The sequence below is a fragment of the Bombina bombina genome, chromosome 3 (assembly GCF_027579735.1).
Source record: "Bombina bombina isolate aBomBom1 chromosome 3, aBomBom1.pri, whole genome shotgun sequence".
In the NCBI taxonomy this organism is placed as follows: Eukaryota; Metazoa; Chordata; class Amphibia; order Anura; family Bombinatoridae; genus Bombina; species Bombina bombina.
The window spans coordinates 664,164,193-664,180,468 of NC_069501.1; the positions used below are offsets into that span (position 1 = coordinate 664,164,193).

The 16,276-nt window shown below is 36.4% G+C and overlaps 1 protein-coding gene across 1 annotated transcript in view; it reads left to right on the forward strand.

Moving 5' to 3' along the window:
• The window catches only part of SYAP1 (synapse associated protein 1), a 60,201-nt gene that overhangs the window by 39,979 nt on the left and 3,946 nt on the right, over positions 1 to 16,276 (forward strand). Inside the window, exons 7-8 of the mRNA XM_053707403.1 lie at positions 4,577 to 4,635; positions 14,682 to 14,826. Coding sequence (XP_053563378.1) covers positions 4,577 to 4,635; positions 14,682 to 14,826 — 204 coding nt within the window. The remainder of the gene's footprint in view (positions 1 to 4,576; positions 4,636 to 14,681; positions 14,827 to 16,276) is intronic.

Sequence of the window (16,276 nt, forward strand, 5' to 3'; positions counted from 1 at the left end):
TCACATAAGCCGCTTCTCATATTAAGTGCCTCTCACCGCCCATAGGAAAAGGTGAGCTCCTTCTGCTCGCATTAAATATTAAAAAAAAAATTAAGGATTTCATTCAGGCGATTTAAAAGCCATATAAAAGTTCAACTTTAATCCATATGCTTTAAAAAAATAAGTATCAAGGCTGACGCATTTCAGCTGTACAATACGCTGTAATCATAGACCATAGCTTAAAGGGACACTTAATCAAAATTAAACTTTCATTATTCAGATAAAGCATGCCATTTTAAACAACTTTCCAATTTACTTCCATTAACTAAATATGCAGAGTCTTTTTATATTTAAACTTTTTAAATCACCAGCTCCTACTGAGCATGTGCAAGAATAAGTGTGTATGCATTTGTGAATGGCTGATGGCTGTCACATGGTACGTGTATGCATTTGTGATTGGCTGATGGCTGTCACATGGTACAGGGTGAGTGGAAAAAAAATCTACTACTCATTTGAAGTTCGGACTAAGTGCTATTGCATTGTCTTGTTATCTTGCATTTGTTGATTATGCAAATCTACTGTGTTGACTGGTCCTTTAAATAGCTCTTCCTCTACCGGTGCACATCCACAAAAAAGTTGAACTATTCACTTACTAATGCAAGTGTTGATTCTACATCTAAGTCTTTCTATCTTCTGAAATATTACAGACATTACCGTTGCGGAACCAGTACCTGTAAGGCCTGTAAATTCGCAATGATAAGTAAAACTTTTCAATCTGCCACAACACAGAGAATCTTCACACATAGGTATTGTACTAACTGCAGGTCAGACCACATTATATATGTGATTGACTGCTGTAGCTGCAATTGTCAGTATGTAGGATGCACCTCATGAGAAGTGCGTATTCGAGAGCATTTAAACAACATTGAACACGGTAACAATGTGACGGGGCAGCCAAACACTTTATATCTTACCACAACCAGAGTACTGAATTCTTTACTTGGATGGTTATTAATAAAGTACTGAAAAAATGCAGAGGGGGAGGTAAGTATAGAGATCTATACAAGAAGGAAGCACTCTGGATTTTTACATTAAAAACCAGAGACCCCCAAGGACTAAATGTAGTTACGTATATCATCATTTATTTTTGGTAACTAAACTGAGTAATAACAAATTTATGCTTATCCCTTAACTATATGATGCCAGGGTGTTATGTATATATATATATATATATATACATACATACATACATACATACATACATACATACATACATACATGTAGCCCTCAGTTTACGCCGGGGTAAGGTTCCAGAAGGAATGGTTGTAAATTGAAACCCAGTTTATAATGTAAGGCAATGGGAAGTGAGGGGGTTAGGTTCCAGGCCCCTCTCAAAATTGGCATAAGTAACACCTAATACATTATTTTTAAAGCTTTGAAATGAAGACTTTAAATGCTAAACAGCATTATAAACATCATAATATAGATTGTATCATCATCAAACTAAGTTTAATGAACAAAAACGTTTTTTTACTTGCATTTTTCTGCAAACAGTTATCTGCATTGTTAGCATGTTAGATAATATTGGGTCTGCACCTATTCTATGCATTTCAATCTGCAGTGATTAATAAGCAGTTAGGCACCTTCACCTCAAGCAGCTGGACAGGAAGATAATAGGGAAGTGGCTGCTAAATTTTGCTTGATAGGTCTGGTCTGGTCTGATCTGTGTACACAGATCAAATTAAAGGGCCACTAAACCCCAAATCTTTCTTTCATGATTCAGATAGAGAATAGAAATTTAAACAACATTACAATTTACTTCTATTATTTCTTTTGCTTCATTTTTTAGATATCCTTAGTTGAAGAAAAAGCAATGCACATGGTGAGCCAATCACACGAGGCTTCTATGTGCAGCAACTAATCAGCAACTACTGAGCATATCTAGATATGCTTTTCAGCAAAAAATATCAAGAGAATAAAACAAATTAGATAATATAAGTAAATTAGAAAGATGTTTAAAATTGCATTCTCTTTCTAAATCATGAAAGAAAAAATGTGGGTTTCATGTCCCTTTAAGGCTGTTAAGTTGCATAACTTTGCTGCAAAACAAGCGGACAGCTCCACCTACTGATTATTTTAATTAGTGCATTGCTTTCCAAAAGCTTTTCAATAGCAGTCAAATGACTGGAAAAAAAGGTTGTTATTCTGAAACGGCGCAAATTGAACCGGCGTAAACCGAGGGATATATATATTAGACACCCAATGAAATGAGATTAAAGGATTGGTGTCCAGATATTAGGTGTTATGTAAATAATCAGCAACATCTTCACACTTGAGTATCATCTAACTAATGATACATTCTAGCCTTATTCATAATATGAAGTGTATACATTGTAAATGTTTTTAGTACATTAATAGAGTGGTAAATTCTTAGTAACAATTTAGTAAAAGTATTTAGAGCTGATAGCCTAATACATTGTGCAACAGTGACATCTAGTGGCTATTTCCACAGACTCTGTTGAAAATTTGAACACAAGAATTAAGCTTTTTATAAAAGATATTATAATAGTAATGAAATCATTCATGTAAAAATAATGAATATGGTGGAGTGTATGTGTGTGTGTGTGTATGTATATATATAGATATAGATATAGATATATATATATATATATAGATATATATATAGATATATATATAGATATATATATATATAGATATATAGATATAGATAGATATATATAGATATATATATATATATATATATATATATATATATATATATATATATATATATATATATATATATATATATATATATATAGATAATGTTATTGTCCTATTTATGAATGGTCTATGGTTTTCCTGATTGACTTATAATAGGACCTCAGGAGCCAATCAGTACACGATACAGCATTTAAATAAGATGAAACCATTTTTGGGCAAGACAGTCTATGAATAAGGCTACTTGTGAGCCGAAACGCGTAAGCCAGCCATGCAGGTCTTATGTCTAGCTTATTTTACTTTTGATTTTGAGCCTTGGATGTAATCGTAACACTAATTATTGGTCTTCCTCTTCCTTTTTGAACTTATACTATCTACAGAAAAAGCCATATAATATCAAAATCTGAGTTGCTAGACAATAGTTACATAGTCACTGTTGGATAAGGCCAACTGGGAGAATTAATACTGTGAAAGCAGAAGAGGAAGAACTGGGGTCAATGATATCCAAGTCCCCAGTTCCTTGGAGACTAGGGTTAGACTGTACAGAACCCACGTACTTGCTGCCACCTGGGCCACAGAGCAAGAATGTCTACACTGATATCTTAAAGGGACATGAAACTCCAAAGTTTTCTTTCATTATTTAGAGAGAACATACAAGTTTAAAGAACTTTCAAGTTAACTTCTATTATCAAATTTGTTTAATTCTTTTGGTATAATTTTTTGAAGGAGCAGCAGTGCACTACTGGTTTCTAACTGAACACATGGGTGAGCCAATGACAATCGGTATATATACGCAGCTACAACCTTGGTTCTTTGCTGCTCCTAATATTACCTAGATAAACCTTTCAGCAAAGGATAACAAGAGAAGGAAGCAACAAGGAAACATAGTAGTTAAACATAGTTAAAGTACTGTTTGGGAGCTGACACTGACCCATACAGCAGCGGGCGTCATGTAGCTGAGTCGCACAACTGCCGCTATTAAATGGGTCAGCAACAGTTTCCGCTTGGACCAGCCTTTTTTTTAATTTTTTTATTTTATTTTTAAACACCGACATATTCTGCAGCACTAAGGTTATATCACAAGATAATTTTGAAAAAAAAAAACATTCTAAAAGAGATGAAATGCGTTAATGAACCTTGCACATGATTTACTGACTGGCCTATACTACCTTTATTCAAGGTGTTCTAAAAGACAGGTGAGCTAATGAACTTAAAGGGACTCTAAACCCAACATTTTTCATTCATGATTCACATAGAGAATACAAATGTAATTAATATTTCAATTTACTTTTATTATTTATTTTGCTTCATTTTTTAGATATCCTTAGTTAAAGAAAATGCAATCCACATGGGTGAGCCAATCACACAAGTCTTCTATGTGCAGGAACCAATCAGCAGCTACTGAGCCTATCTAGATATGCTTTTCCGCAAAGAATATCTAGAAAATAAAACAAATTATTTAATAGAAGTAAATTAGAAAGTTGTTTAAAATTGTATGCTCTTTTTAAATCATGAAAGAAAAAATTTGGGTTTCATGTCCCTTTAAATACCAAGGGACGTAATAAGGATCATTTGAAATGAAAGATGAGGTAACTGAGAAAAATGTCTAAGGAAAGTTTGTACAGGTTAAATGTGTAGCTGAAGTTCGGAACAAATTACATTTTTGGGGTTTAAGGCAAGTCTCAGAGCAGGGGAATGAATTTCATAAATATGGTGCTGTAATGTGAAGCAGTAATAACAGAAGAGGAGTTGGTCTTCAACAGAACAAATAGCCAGTTGGGATAATTTATCCAAACAAGAAAAGAGATAAAAGAGGGTGCTTTGTTCCAATTTGTAATATAACTTATTTTTTATTACTTTCTTTAATCTCATATAGAGACTGTAAGACCAAAAACGCCACCAGTTGCTATCAAGTCTCAACTTAAAAGCCACGAGGTAAGAATTATAATATTGGTGATTTTGATACTGTTGTATGTCAAGAGTACATGAGTGCTAAGATATGGCTCTACAATATTTTATTTTATTTGCCCTGTGTATATGGGCACTTAAATATGTATTTAGTTATAGATAGTTATACCTATATACATATAAATGTTAAGTTACTAGCCCTGAGGGAAAAAGTTACCAGTCCACTCAATGTTAAAGATTAGGAAAAAGTAAATTATTTACTTGTCCGCTGCAATTTCTTATTTGACCTGTACAAATGGAAATGTCATGCCCTGTGTGTGTATAGATAGAGATATAGATAATAGATACAGATATTCAGTCATGGCCAAAAATATTGGCACCCCTGCATTTCTGTCAGATAATGCACCACTTCGCCCAGAAAATTGTTGCAATTACAAATGTTTAGGCATTCTCATGTTTATTTCTTTTGTTTGTATTGGTATGACACAAAGAAGTGGAGAAAAAAAGCCAAATCTGACACATACCATGCAAAACTCCAAAAATGGACTGGACAAAATTATTGGCACCTTCTCAAAATTGTAAGAAATAATTGCATTCCAAGTTTGTGATGCTCCTGAAATTTGTAATTCAACTCACCTGTATCAATTAACAGATGCTGACAATATAGAAATAACACCGGCAACCTGTTAAAATGGTGAACAATTGACTCAACTTTTCTATCGTGTGCAACACAGCATGGAGAAGAGAAAGAGCATCAAAGAATTGTCTGAGTACTTGAGAACAAAAATTGTGGCAAAGCATGGACAATCTCAAGGTTACAGGTCCATCTCCAGAGATCTTAATGTTTCTGTGTCCACTAAGCGCAACATTGTCAAGTAGTTTACAGCTCATGGCACTGTAGCTCCCTGGACGTGGACTAAAGAGAAAAATTGATCAAAGATTGCAACAAAGGATTGTTCGAATGGTGGATAAAGAACCTCAATCAACTTCCAGACAAATTCAAGCTGTCCTTCAGGCACAGGGTACAAATGTGTCAGCTCGCACTATACGTTGCCATCTGAATTAAAAGGGACGCTATGGTAGGAGACCCAGAAGGACCCCACTGCTGACACAGAAACATAAAGCCAGATTGGAGTTTGCCAAAATTTACCTGAGAAAGCCAAAATCCTTTTGGGAGAATGTGCTGTGGACAGATGAAACAAAATTACAGCTTTTTGGTAAAGCCCATCATTCTACTCTTTTCAGAAAAATTAATGAGGCTTTTAAAGAAAAGAATACAGCCCCTACAGTCAAACATGGTGGAGGTTTACTGATGTTTTGGGGTTGCTTTGCTGCTTCAGGCACTGGATGTCTTGACTATGTGCATGGCTTTATGAAATCTGAAGACTACCAAAGAATTCTGTGGTGCAATGTAGGGCCCAGTGTCAGAAAGATGGTCCTCCGTAAGAGGTCATGGGTCTTACAGCAGGACAATGACCCAAAGCACACGTCAAAAAGCACCCAGAAATGGTTTGACAAAGCACTGGAAAATACTGAACTGGCCAGCAATGAGTCCAGATCTCAATCCCATAGAGCACCTGTGGAGAGATCTCAAAACAGCAGTTGGGAAAATGAACCTTTCCAATCTGAGAGACCTGGAGCAGTTGACGAAAGAAGAGGGTGCCAATTATTTTGTCCAGTCGATTTTTGGAGTTTTGCGGGGAATGTGTCATATTTGGCTTTTCTTTCTTCTCCACTTTTTTGTGTCATACCAATACAAACAAAAGAACTAAACATGAGAATGCCTAAACATTTGTAATTGCAACAGTTTTCTGGTGCATTATCTGACAGAAATGCAGGGGTGCCAATATTTTTGGCCATGACTGTACAGTACTGTGAACAATGTTGTAAAGTAAGAATCCTTTCAAAAATAGAAATGTTAAAGGGACATAATACCCATATGATAAATCACTTGAAAGTAATGCAGCAAAACTAAAAAAAAAAAAAAAAAAAACTGCCAAGGAAATATCACCAAAATATCTTAATGGCAACATTTCTTCAGCTCACTATAGTAAGTGCTCTGTGAATAGCTATCCTTCATCTACTTAAAATCACAGTAAAGCACAACACCTTCAGTGTAGTGCACACTGGTTCAAGGATGCTGCAATGGCCTTCAATGATCAGCAGCAACCACAACAACAGCCAATGAGCTTTGTCAGTGCTTTGCTTTACTGTGATCTCATGAGATTTCACTGAAATCTTGTGAGATTTCATATTAAGCTTCCTTAAACATGACAGTGCCTAGCATCCTAATTGGCTGCTTAAAATCTCTTTACGATGGGATGTGGCTACTGAGGAACTTTTGAGGTAAAATATTTTCCTTTTTTACATAGAGATGTTCAGGTGATATTTTATATTTCTTTCATGTAATTAGCAAGAGTCCATGAGCTAGTGACGTATGGGATATACATTCCTACCAGGAGGGGCAAAGTTTCCCAAACCTTAAAATGCCTATAAATACACCCCTCACCACACCCACAAATCAGTTTTTACAAACTTTGCCTCCTATGGAGGTGGTGAAGTAAGTTTGTGCTAGATTCTACGTTGATATGCGCTCCGCAGCAGGTTGGAGCCCGGTTTTCCTCTCAGCGTGCAGTGAATGTCAGAGGGATGTGAGGAGAGTATTGCCTATTTGAATTCAATGATCTCCTTCTACGGGGTCTATTTCATAGGTTCTCTGTTATCGGTCGTAGAGATTCATCTCTTACCTCCCTTTTCAGATCGACGATATACTCTTATATATACCATTACCTCTACTGATTCTCGTTTCAGTACTGGTTTGGCTTTCTACTACTTGTAGATGAGTGTCCTGGGGTAAGTAAGTCTTATTTTCTGTGACACTCTAAGCTATGGTTGAGCACTTTTATATAAAGTTCTAAATATATGTGTTCAAACATTTATTTGCCTTGACTCAGGATGTTCAACATTCCTTATTTCAGACAGTCAGTTTCATATTTGGGATAATGCATATGAATTAATCAATTTTTTTTTCTTACCTTAAAATTTGCCTTTTTCCCTGTGGGCTATTAGGCTCGCGGGGGCTGAAAGTGCTTCATTTTATTGCGTCATTCTTGGCGCGGACTTTTTTGGCGCAAATTTTTTTTTCTGTTTCCGGCGTCATACGTGTCGCCGGAAGATGCGTCATTTTTTTGACGTTTTTTTTGCGCCAAAAGTGTTGGCGTTCCGGATGTGGCGTCATTTTTGGCGCCAAAAGCATTTAGGCGCCAAATAATGTGGGCGTCTTTTTTGGCGCTAAAAATATGGGCGTCACTATTGTCTCCACATTATTTAAGTCTCATTATTTATTGCTTCTGGTTGCTAGAAGCTTGTTCACTGGCATTTTTTCCCATTCCTGAAACTGTCATTTAAGGAATTTGATCAATTTTGTTTTATATGTTGTTTTTTCTATTACATATTGCAAGATGTCTCCGTTTGTCCCTGAGTCAGAAGCCACTTCTGGAAAAATGCTTAACTGAGTTTCAGTTCTACCAAAGCTAAGTTCATTTATTTTAAATGTTATAAATGTTTATCTTTAGCTATGGTTTGTAATAAGTTATTATGATATACTTTTACATGCAGATTCCATTAGTATTTATGCTTTATACATTTCCATTCTTAAGTGCAAGAAATGTTTAGAAGATTTATAAGAAATATTTTTTCTGATTAAGGCTATGTCTGACTTCGTGCCTTCTAATACGATTTTTAGGTCTTTTTCACTTCTTTTTTAATTATTGAAGTTTCAAATGACCAACAACATACTGATTTATCCTTCTCTGATGATGTTTTTTTCTCTTTCAGAAATTCTCTTCATCAGATATTGACACTAACAAATCTACTTTTTTATATAATTTTTTTATTATTAAAGTACATTTGTTCTTTGTTGAAGAGGTGTTGATTATTTTGGATATTAAGGTAACTAGTTCTTTAAGACTAGCTGACACTATTTCTGCCTTTTTATTTCTTCTGTGATTTCAGAGGTTTTCTTTCCAATTCCCCATACTAGGGAATGGAATAGGCTGAGAATTTTCTTTTATTTTTAAACTATATTCTTTGTCAGCAGTTAAATTCAATTTGGAGGGTTCTCCAATTTATTGGAGCTATCTCTACTCCTACTAATTATGCTATTGTTTTTATAGCAAAATAGTATTTATTTTCCTTTATATAGTTGTATCTTATTTTTGGAAAATTATTTAGTTTCAGGTACTTTTCTTGGTCCTGTGATATTGCAATTGCTTCATTTTTTCTGTTTACTTTAAGATCAAGTATCAGATCATGATTTATTTTAGCATTGTTAAGGGACAACATTTACTAGACTAGGTGCCGTTGCATTTGTCTTGTTGTTTTGCATTTTGCAAGTCCTCTGTTTTGACTGGTCCTTTAAACTGGACTATCATGCTAATGATTTCATTTGTGTCTTCATTTTATTGAATATATTCGCAAATGAGGGTTAATCTATGTCTTTTTAGCTATTTTAGCTAGAAGAATTCTGTGATTTTTTAAAAAAAAGAAAATCCATATTTCTTTTGTTCTAAGATAATCAATTATAATTGGATTCAATTCTTAACTGTTACTATGGGCTTCAAGATTGAGTTCTAAGACTAAAACTTTAAGCTTATACTAGTTTGGTTGTTCTTATTAAGGAACGAATCCTGAGTTCTTTCCCAAGTAACATGTTTTTAATTGGGGTTCGAAATTAGCTCCCTAATGTTGCGATGCACGTGCCGTATTCCAGCTTGGCTGGTAAGGGGCAGGTTAAGACTTCTTTGAAATTTATTTGGTTCTATTTTGTCCAAATTTCTTTGATTTTATTCCAGTAAGGCTAACACTTTCTTTCAGTTTGTTTCTGTCCTATATATTTTGGATACTGTTGAGGCATGGCTGGGTACCCATGGGGTTCAAGCGCTGCTCAGACCTGGAATTTTCTGGGGTTTTTATTCCAGTTCCTTTTCTAGGAACTGGGTTTTGGAGTTTTATTCAAACTATTTTGCCTTTTTGGTCATTAATAGCATTATTTGTTTTCTTTAGGTACAATAAATGCGTATTCTTCATTTTTCTGTTTTCAGATTATTTCCTGAGGATGCGGATTCTCATATGTTTCACTTGCTCTTCAGGACATAGTTAAAGGATCTTTTTTCAAAAGCTCTTGATTCCTCACGCAAGGGTCACCTTTTTTTTTAGGTTTCCAGATGGTTTATGTCACTATCTTTGTCTCTATCAGACAAGGGACAATTTGTATTGGGTTCCGTCTGTCGGTACCTTTAGTCTCTATTATTTCCTTCAGTTGCTATATATGCATAGAAGTTTTAACAGCATTGGATTCAATTCCCTTTGCTCATTTTCAATGGAAAGATCCTTTCCAGCTTATTATGAGTGTTGTTTCTTCAAGAACATGGTTGGAGGATCAATTAACCAAAAAGTTTGTTGATTCCTCAGACAAGAGTAACCTTTTTTAGATTTCCGGATAGATTCAGTGTCCATGACTCTGTCTCTGTTGGACAGGAGACGTCTGAAATTGGTTTCAGCTTATCGAAACCTTCAGTCTCAATCATTCCCTTCGGTAGCCTTATGCATGGAAATTCTAGGTTCTTTTGACTGCTGCATTGGACGTGTTCCCCTTTGCTCATTTTCACATGCGACCTCTTCAGCTCTATATGCTGAACCAGTGGTGCCGGGATTATACAAAGATATCTCATTTAATATCTTTAAAACTGATTGTTCGACACCCTCTGACGTGGTACAGACCACCATCGTTTAGTTCAGGGGGCTTCTTTTTTTCTTCCAACCTGGACTGTGATCTCAACAGATGCAAGTCTGACAGGTTGGGGATCTGTATGGGGGTTTCTGACAGCACAAGGGGTTTGGGAAATCTCAGGAGGTGAGATTACCAATCAATATTTTGGAACTCCGTGCAATTTTCAGAAGCTCTTCAGTCATGGCCTCTTCTAAAGAGAGAATCGTTCATTTGTTTTCAGACAGACTATGTCACAACTGTGGCATATATCAATCATCAAGGAGGGACTCACAGTCCTCTGGCTATGAAAGAAGTATCTCGAATACTGGTTTGGGCGGAATCCAGCTCCTGTCTAATCTCTGCGGTTCATATCCCACGTATTGACAATTGGAAAGCGGATTATCTCAGTCGCCAAACGTTACATTCGGGCGAGTGGTCTCTTCACCCAGAGGTGTTTCTTCAGATTGTTCAAATGTGGGGACTTCCAGAAATAGATCTGATGGCTTCTCATCTAAACAAGAAACTTCCCAGGTATCTGTCCAGATCCAGGGATCCTCAGGCGGAAGCAGTGGATGCATTGTCACTTCCTTGGAAGTATCATCCTGCCTATATCTTTCCGCCTCTAGTTCTTCTTCCAAGAGTAATCTCCAAGATTCTGAAGGAATGCTCGTTTTTTCTGCTGGTGGCTCCAGCATGGTCTCACAGGTTTTGGTATACGGATCTTGTCCGCATGGCTTCTTGCCAACCGTGGACTCTTCCTTTAAGACCAGACCTTCTGTCACAAGGTCCTTTTTTACCATCAGGATCTCAAATCCTTAAATTTAAAGGTATGGAGATTGAACGCTTGATTCTTAGTCAAAGAGGTTTCTCTGACTCTGTGATTAATACTATGTTACAGGCTCGTAGATCTGTATCTAGGAAGATATATTATCGAGTCTGGAAGACTTACATTTCTTGGTGTCTTTCTCATCATTTTTCCTGGCATTCTTTTAGAATTCCGAGAATTTTTCTTCGGGATGGTTTGGATAAAGGTTTGTCTGCAAGTTCCTTGAAAGGACAAATCTCTGCTCTTTCTGTTCTTTTTCACAGAAGGATTGCTATTCTTCCTGATATTCATTGTTTTGTACAAGCTTTGGTTCGTATAAAACCTGTCATTAAGTCAATTTCTCCTCCTTGGAGTTTGAATTTGGTTCTGGGGGCTCTTCAAGCTCTTCCGTTTGAACCTATGCATTCACTGGACATTAAATTACTTTCTTGGAATGTTTTGTTTTCTTTTGGCCATCTCTTCTGCTAGAAGAGTTTCTGAATTATCTGCTCTTTCTTGTGAATCTCCTTTTCTGATTTTCCATCAGGATAAGGCGGTGTTGCGAACTTCTTTTAAATTTTTACCTAAGGTTGTGAATTCTAACAACATTAGTAGAGAAATTGTGATTCCTTCATTATGTCCTAATCCTAAGAATTCTAAGGAGAGATCATTGCATTCTTTGGATGTAGTTAGAGCTTTGAAATATTATGTTGAAGCTACTAAGAATTTCCGAAAGACTTCTAGTCTATTTGTTATCTTTTCCGGTTCTAGGAAAGGTCAGAAGGCCTCTGCCATTTCTTTGGCATCTTGGTTGAAATCTTTAATTCATCATGCTTATGTCGAGTCGGGTAAATCTCTGCCTCAAAGGATTACAGCTCATTCTACTAGGTCAGTTTCTACTTCCTGGGCGTTTAGGAATGAAGCTTCGATTGATCAGATTTGCAAAGCAGCAACTTGGTCTTCTTTGCATACTTTTACTAAATTCTACCATTTTGATGTGTATTCTTCTTCTGAAGCAGTTTTTGGTAGAAAAATACTTCAGGCAGCTGTTTCAGTTTGATTCAGCTGTTTCAGTTTGATTCTTCTGCTTATAATTTCAGTTTTCTTCATTATAAGATTTAAACTTTATTTTGGGTGTGGATTATTTTTCAGCGGAATTGCCTGTCTTTATTTTATCCCTCCCTCTCTAGTGACTCTTGCGTGGAAGATCCACATCTTGGGTAGTCATTATCCCATACGTCACTAGCTCATGGACTCTTGCTAATTACATGAAAGAAAACATAATTTATGTAAGAACTTACCTGATAAATTAATTTCTTTCATATTAGCAAGAGTCCATGAGGCCCACCCTTTTTTGTGGTGGTTATGATTTTTTTGTATAAAGCACAATTATTCCAATTCCTTGTTTTTTATGCTTTCGCACTTTTTTCTTATCACCCCACTTCTTGGCTATTCGTTAAACTGATTTGTGGGTGTGGTGAGGGGTGTATTTATAGGCATTTTGAGGTTTGGGAAACTTTGCCCCTCCTGGTAGGAATGTATATTCCATACGTCACTAGCTCATGGACTCTTGCTAATATGAAAGAAATGAATTTATCAGGTAAGTTCTTACATAAATTATGTTTTCTTCTTTTTACAGCTATGGTGCATTGCTTTCAATTGGTTTCAACATTTTGTTATCATGTCCTGTTAACTAATTTTAAATTTTGTTTATTGATAAAAAAAAAAAAAATTATTAACAGAAAACATATCTAAATCAAATAAATATTTGGTTTGACCACCCTTGTCTTTAAAACATCATACATTCTTTTAGGTACACTTGAGCAAAGTGTGACGATTAAATAATTATACCAAACAAGTGCTAATGTTCATCAATTTAATATGTAGGTTGAAACACAATCATTAACCGAAACAGAAACAGCTGTGTTAGATGAATAAAACTAGGTGAGAAACAGCCAAACTCTGTGAACAAGATGAGGTTGCTGAAGACAGTTTAATGTCAAAAGTCATACACCATGGCAACACTGAGCACAGCAACAAGTCACAAAGTAGTTATAAAAACAAATCTTTTGCCAAAACAATATCAGAAGGTGCGCTATATAAAAAAAAAAAGAAATATCTATATACTCGTCAATAGAATACAAAAATAGATATAAACATAATACGGTGATACTAATCACATTAATATATGAAAGAAAAAAAGTCCCAGCAGTTGTGAATATCCAAAAGCAGGCCACGCTCCCAATAAAAGAATATCAATGTCCTGAAAGACAAAAGGAGAGGTGCCTCATAGTGCAGACCTGTGCGAATATTGCAAGCTATGTGGTGTAAGAAGACAAAGGCAAACTCACAATTGTAGAGGGCACAGACAGTGCCAAAACAGGCAAGTCGAGGCTTCAGAGCCGCTCGACTGATTTGCTACCGTCGCAGCGATCCCGACTCACATCTACAGGTGTGTCAAAAGGCTCAGGGCAGAGTTCAGCAGGAGGTACCAAAGGAAACGCTTGGAGCGAGACACCATACGCCTTTCAGTCACAGCAACCGGCCAATCGTGGTCTTAATGGATGACTTGTGGCCAAAAAAGCCATACTTCTGACATGGAAACATGGCCAAGCAAATCAACTATACGTGAAAACAGAGGAGCTGGGGTGCAGAAAAATGGCAGCAGGTGCCCTGGACTGATTAATCAAATTTTTAAATATTTGGCTGTAGCAGAGGGCAGTTTGTTCGCCGAAGGGCTGGAGGCCGGTACAAGAATGAGTGTCTACAGGCAACAGTGAAGTATGGTGGAGGTTCCTTGCCAAATTGGGGGTGCATTTTTGCATATGGAATTGTTGATTGACAATTATTGGTTTCCTCAATGCTAAGACGTACAGGCATATACTTATCCCTCATGCAGTATCACAAGGAAGGCATCTGATTGGGGTTATTGTCATGCTGCAGAACTAAACATACAGACAAAATAATTAAGAACTATCTTCAGCATAAAGAAGAACAAGAAGTTCTGGAAATGATGGTATGGCCCCCACAGAGCCCTGATCTCAGCAATAATGAGTCTGCCTGGGATTACATGCAGAGACAGAAGCAACTGTGGTTAGTTTTCCAAGATGTTTGGAACAACCCACCTGCCGAGTTTCTTAGACTGTGGGCAAGTTGACAAATGCATAGATGCTGTTTTGAAGGCAAAGGGTGGTCACACTAAATATTGATTTCATTTAGATTTTTCTTCAGTTTACTCACTTTGCATTTTGTTAATTGATAAGCTATTAACATTTCTATTTTTTAAAGCATTCATATTTTACAGCATTATGCACACCTGCCTAAAACATTTGCATAGCACTGTAGATATAGAGAAATAGTTGATTGAGATATTTGTGTGTATATGTATAATGTGACTCTTCCTTTGGTCCTATGCATTATTTTATGGCATCTCTGATGTCTACACGCATTATGCACACTAATCTGTTTTGTTTGTGGTTTGTTGTGGAATGTTTTTAGGAAGAAGAAGAGATCTCCACAAGCCCTGGCGTATCTGAGTTTATAAGTGATGCATTTGATGCAAGCAATCTAAATCAAGAGGACCTAAGAAAAGAAATGGAACAGCTTGTTCTCGACAAAAAGGATGAGCATGATAATGGGGAAGGTGAATCATACTAACAGTTGCTTTCATAGCTAGAAAATAATGAATCATTTAGTCATCAAGTCCTAATGAAATAAAATCTTAGTCTTTAGTTTTATAGCTGTATCTCAATCCATAGATGCTTAAATTAACATTAACTGTTTATATATTTTGTCCCTGCTTTGAAAACAGGGTAGTGAGTATGTAAAAGCTAATACAACGTTTGAAAGGGACATTGTAGTGCAAAAATGTGCTCGAGCATGTCTCTTTTGTGCTATTCACTGCAGAATTCTTTAGTGGGGATTAAACACACAGGTAAGGTCTTGCTTATGAGCTGAAAACAGTGGGTGATTGGTGGGGTGATTAGAGATGTTGTGCAACTGTCGTAGACAGTTGGGCTGTATGATGTTTTCTGCTAGAAAGCAGCAACTTTATCTGTGTGTTAAGGGATTAAGCACACAGAATTCCAGGGAGAGCAGGGTACAAATTACACACTTAACAAATTTGAGCATGTCATTTCGTGCTACAATACAGTACATTTACTTACACCCACTGGCCGCCCCTTCATCCCGCTCTGTGTCTATCCCTCGCCGTAGTTAACAGCAGAATTTAAACAGTAGATTTATACAGTTTTTTTTTTTTGTTTTTTTTTTACAGTATAGGGATTTTTATGTTTTTTATTTTTGCAATTTGCATTATTGTCTGCTTTTTATGAGAATTTGAATACTTAATACTTTTCCACTTACCCTTTTTGTGTAATGCACTTTCAACTTTCATCTTCACCTGTAATCCATAACATTCTCAGTTTGTTAGTATAAAAGGGTGCTCTTTTATATATTCAAAAGCCTTACATACCTTATCCCACATGAAGTAAAATGAAGCAACCATGTTAAATCATTTCAGAACTAATGTAATGATGGAATTATCAACAGTTATAGAAATTTTGGGGGTGTAGACATTGGAAGAAGGGGGAAAAATAAGGAGTTCAGTTTTGGAGAGATTTAGCTTAAGGTAGTGAGAGGACATCCAAGATGAGATATATGAGAAAGACAGTGACACGGGTTAGTAAGGAAGGAGGTAGATTTGGGTGTCATCGGCATACAAATGATATTGAAACCCATGGGACTTTATTAAGGAACCTAATGATGACGAGTAGATTAGAGAAGGGGACCGAGGACAGAGCCTTGAGGTACCCCAACAGAAGGTGGTAATGGGGCAGAGGATGCTCCGGAGAAGGCTACACTAAATGTACTGTTAGATAGGAAGAGAACCACGAAAGAGCTGTGTTGCAGATGCCGAAGGATTGGAGGGTTTGGAGCAGAAGAGGATTGTCAACAGTGTCAAAGGCTTGCAGACAGGTCAAGGAGGATAAGCAGAGAGAAGTGGCCTTTGGATTTTGCTCTAAGTAGGTCATTGTTAATCTTGACAATTGCTGTAGAGTGATGGGACGAAATCCAGATTGCAGTGGGTCAAG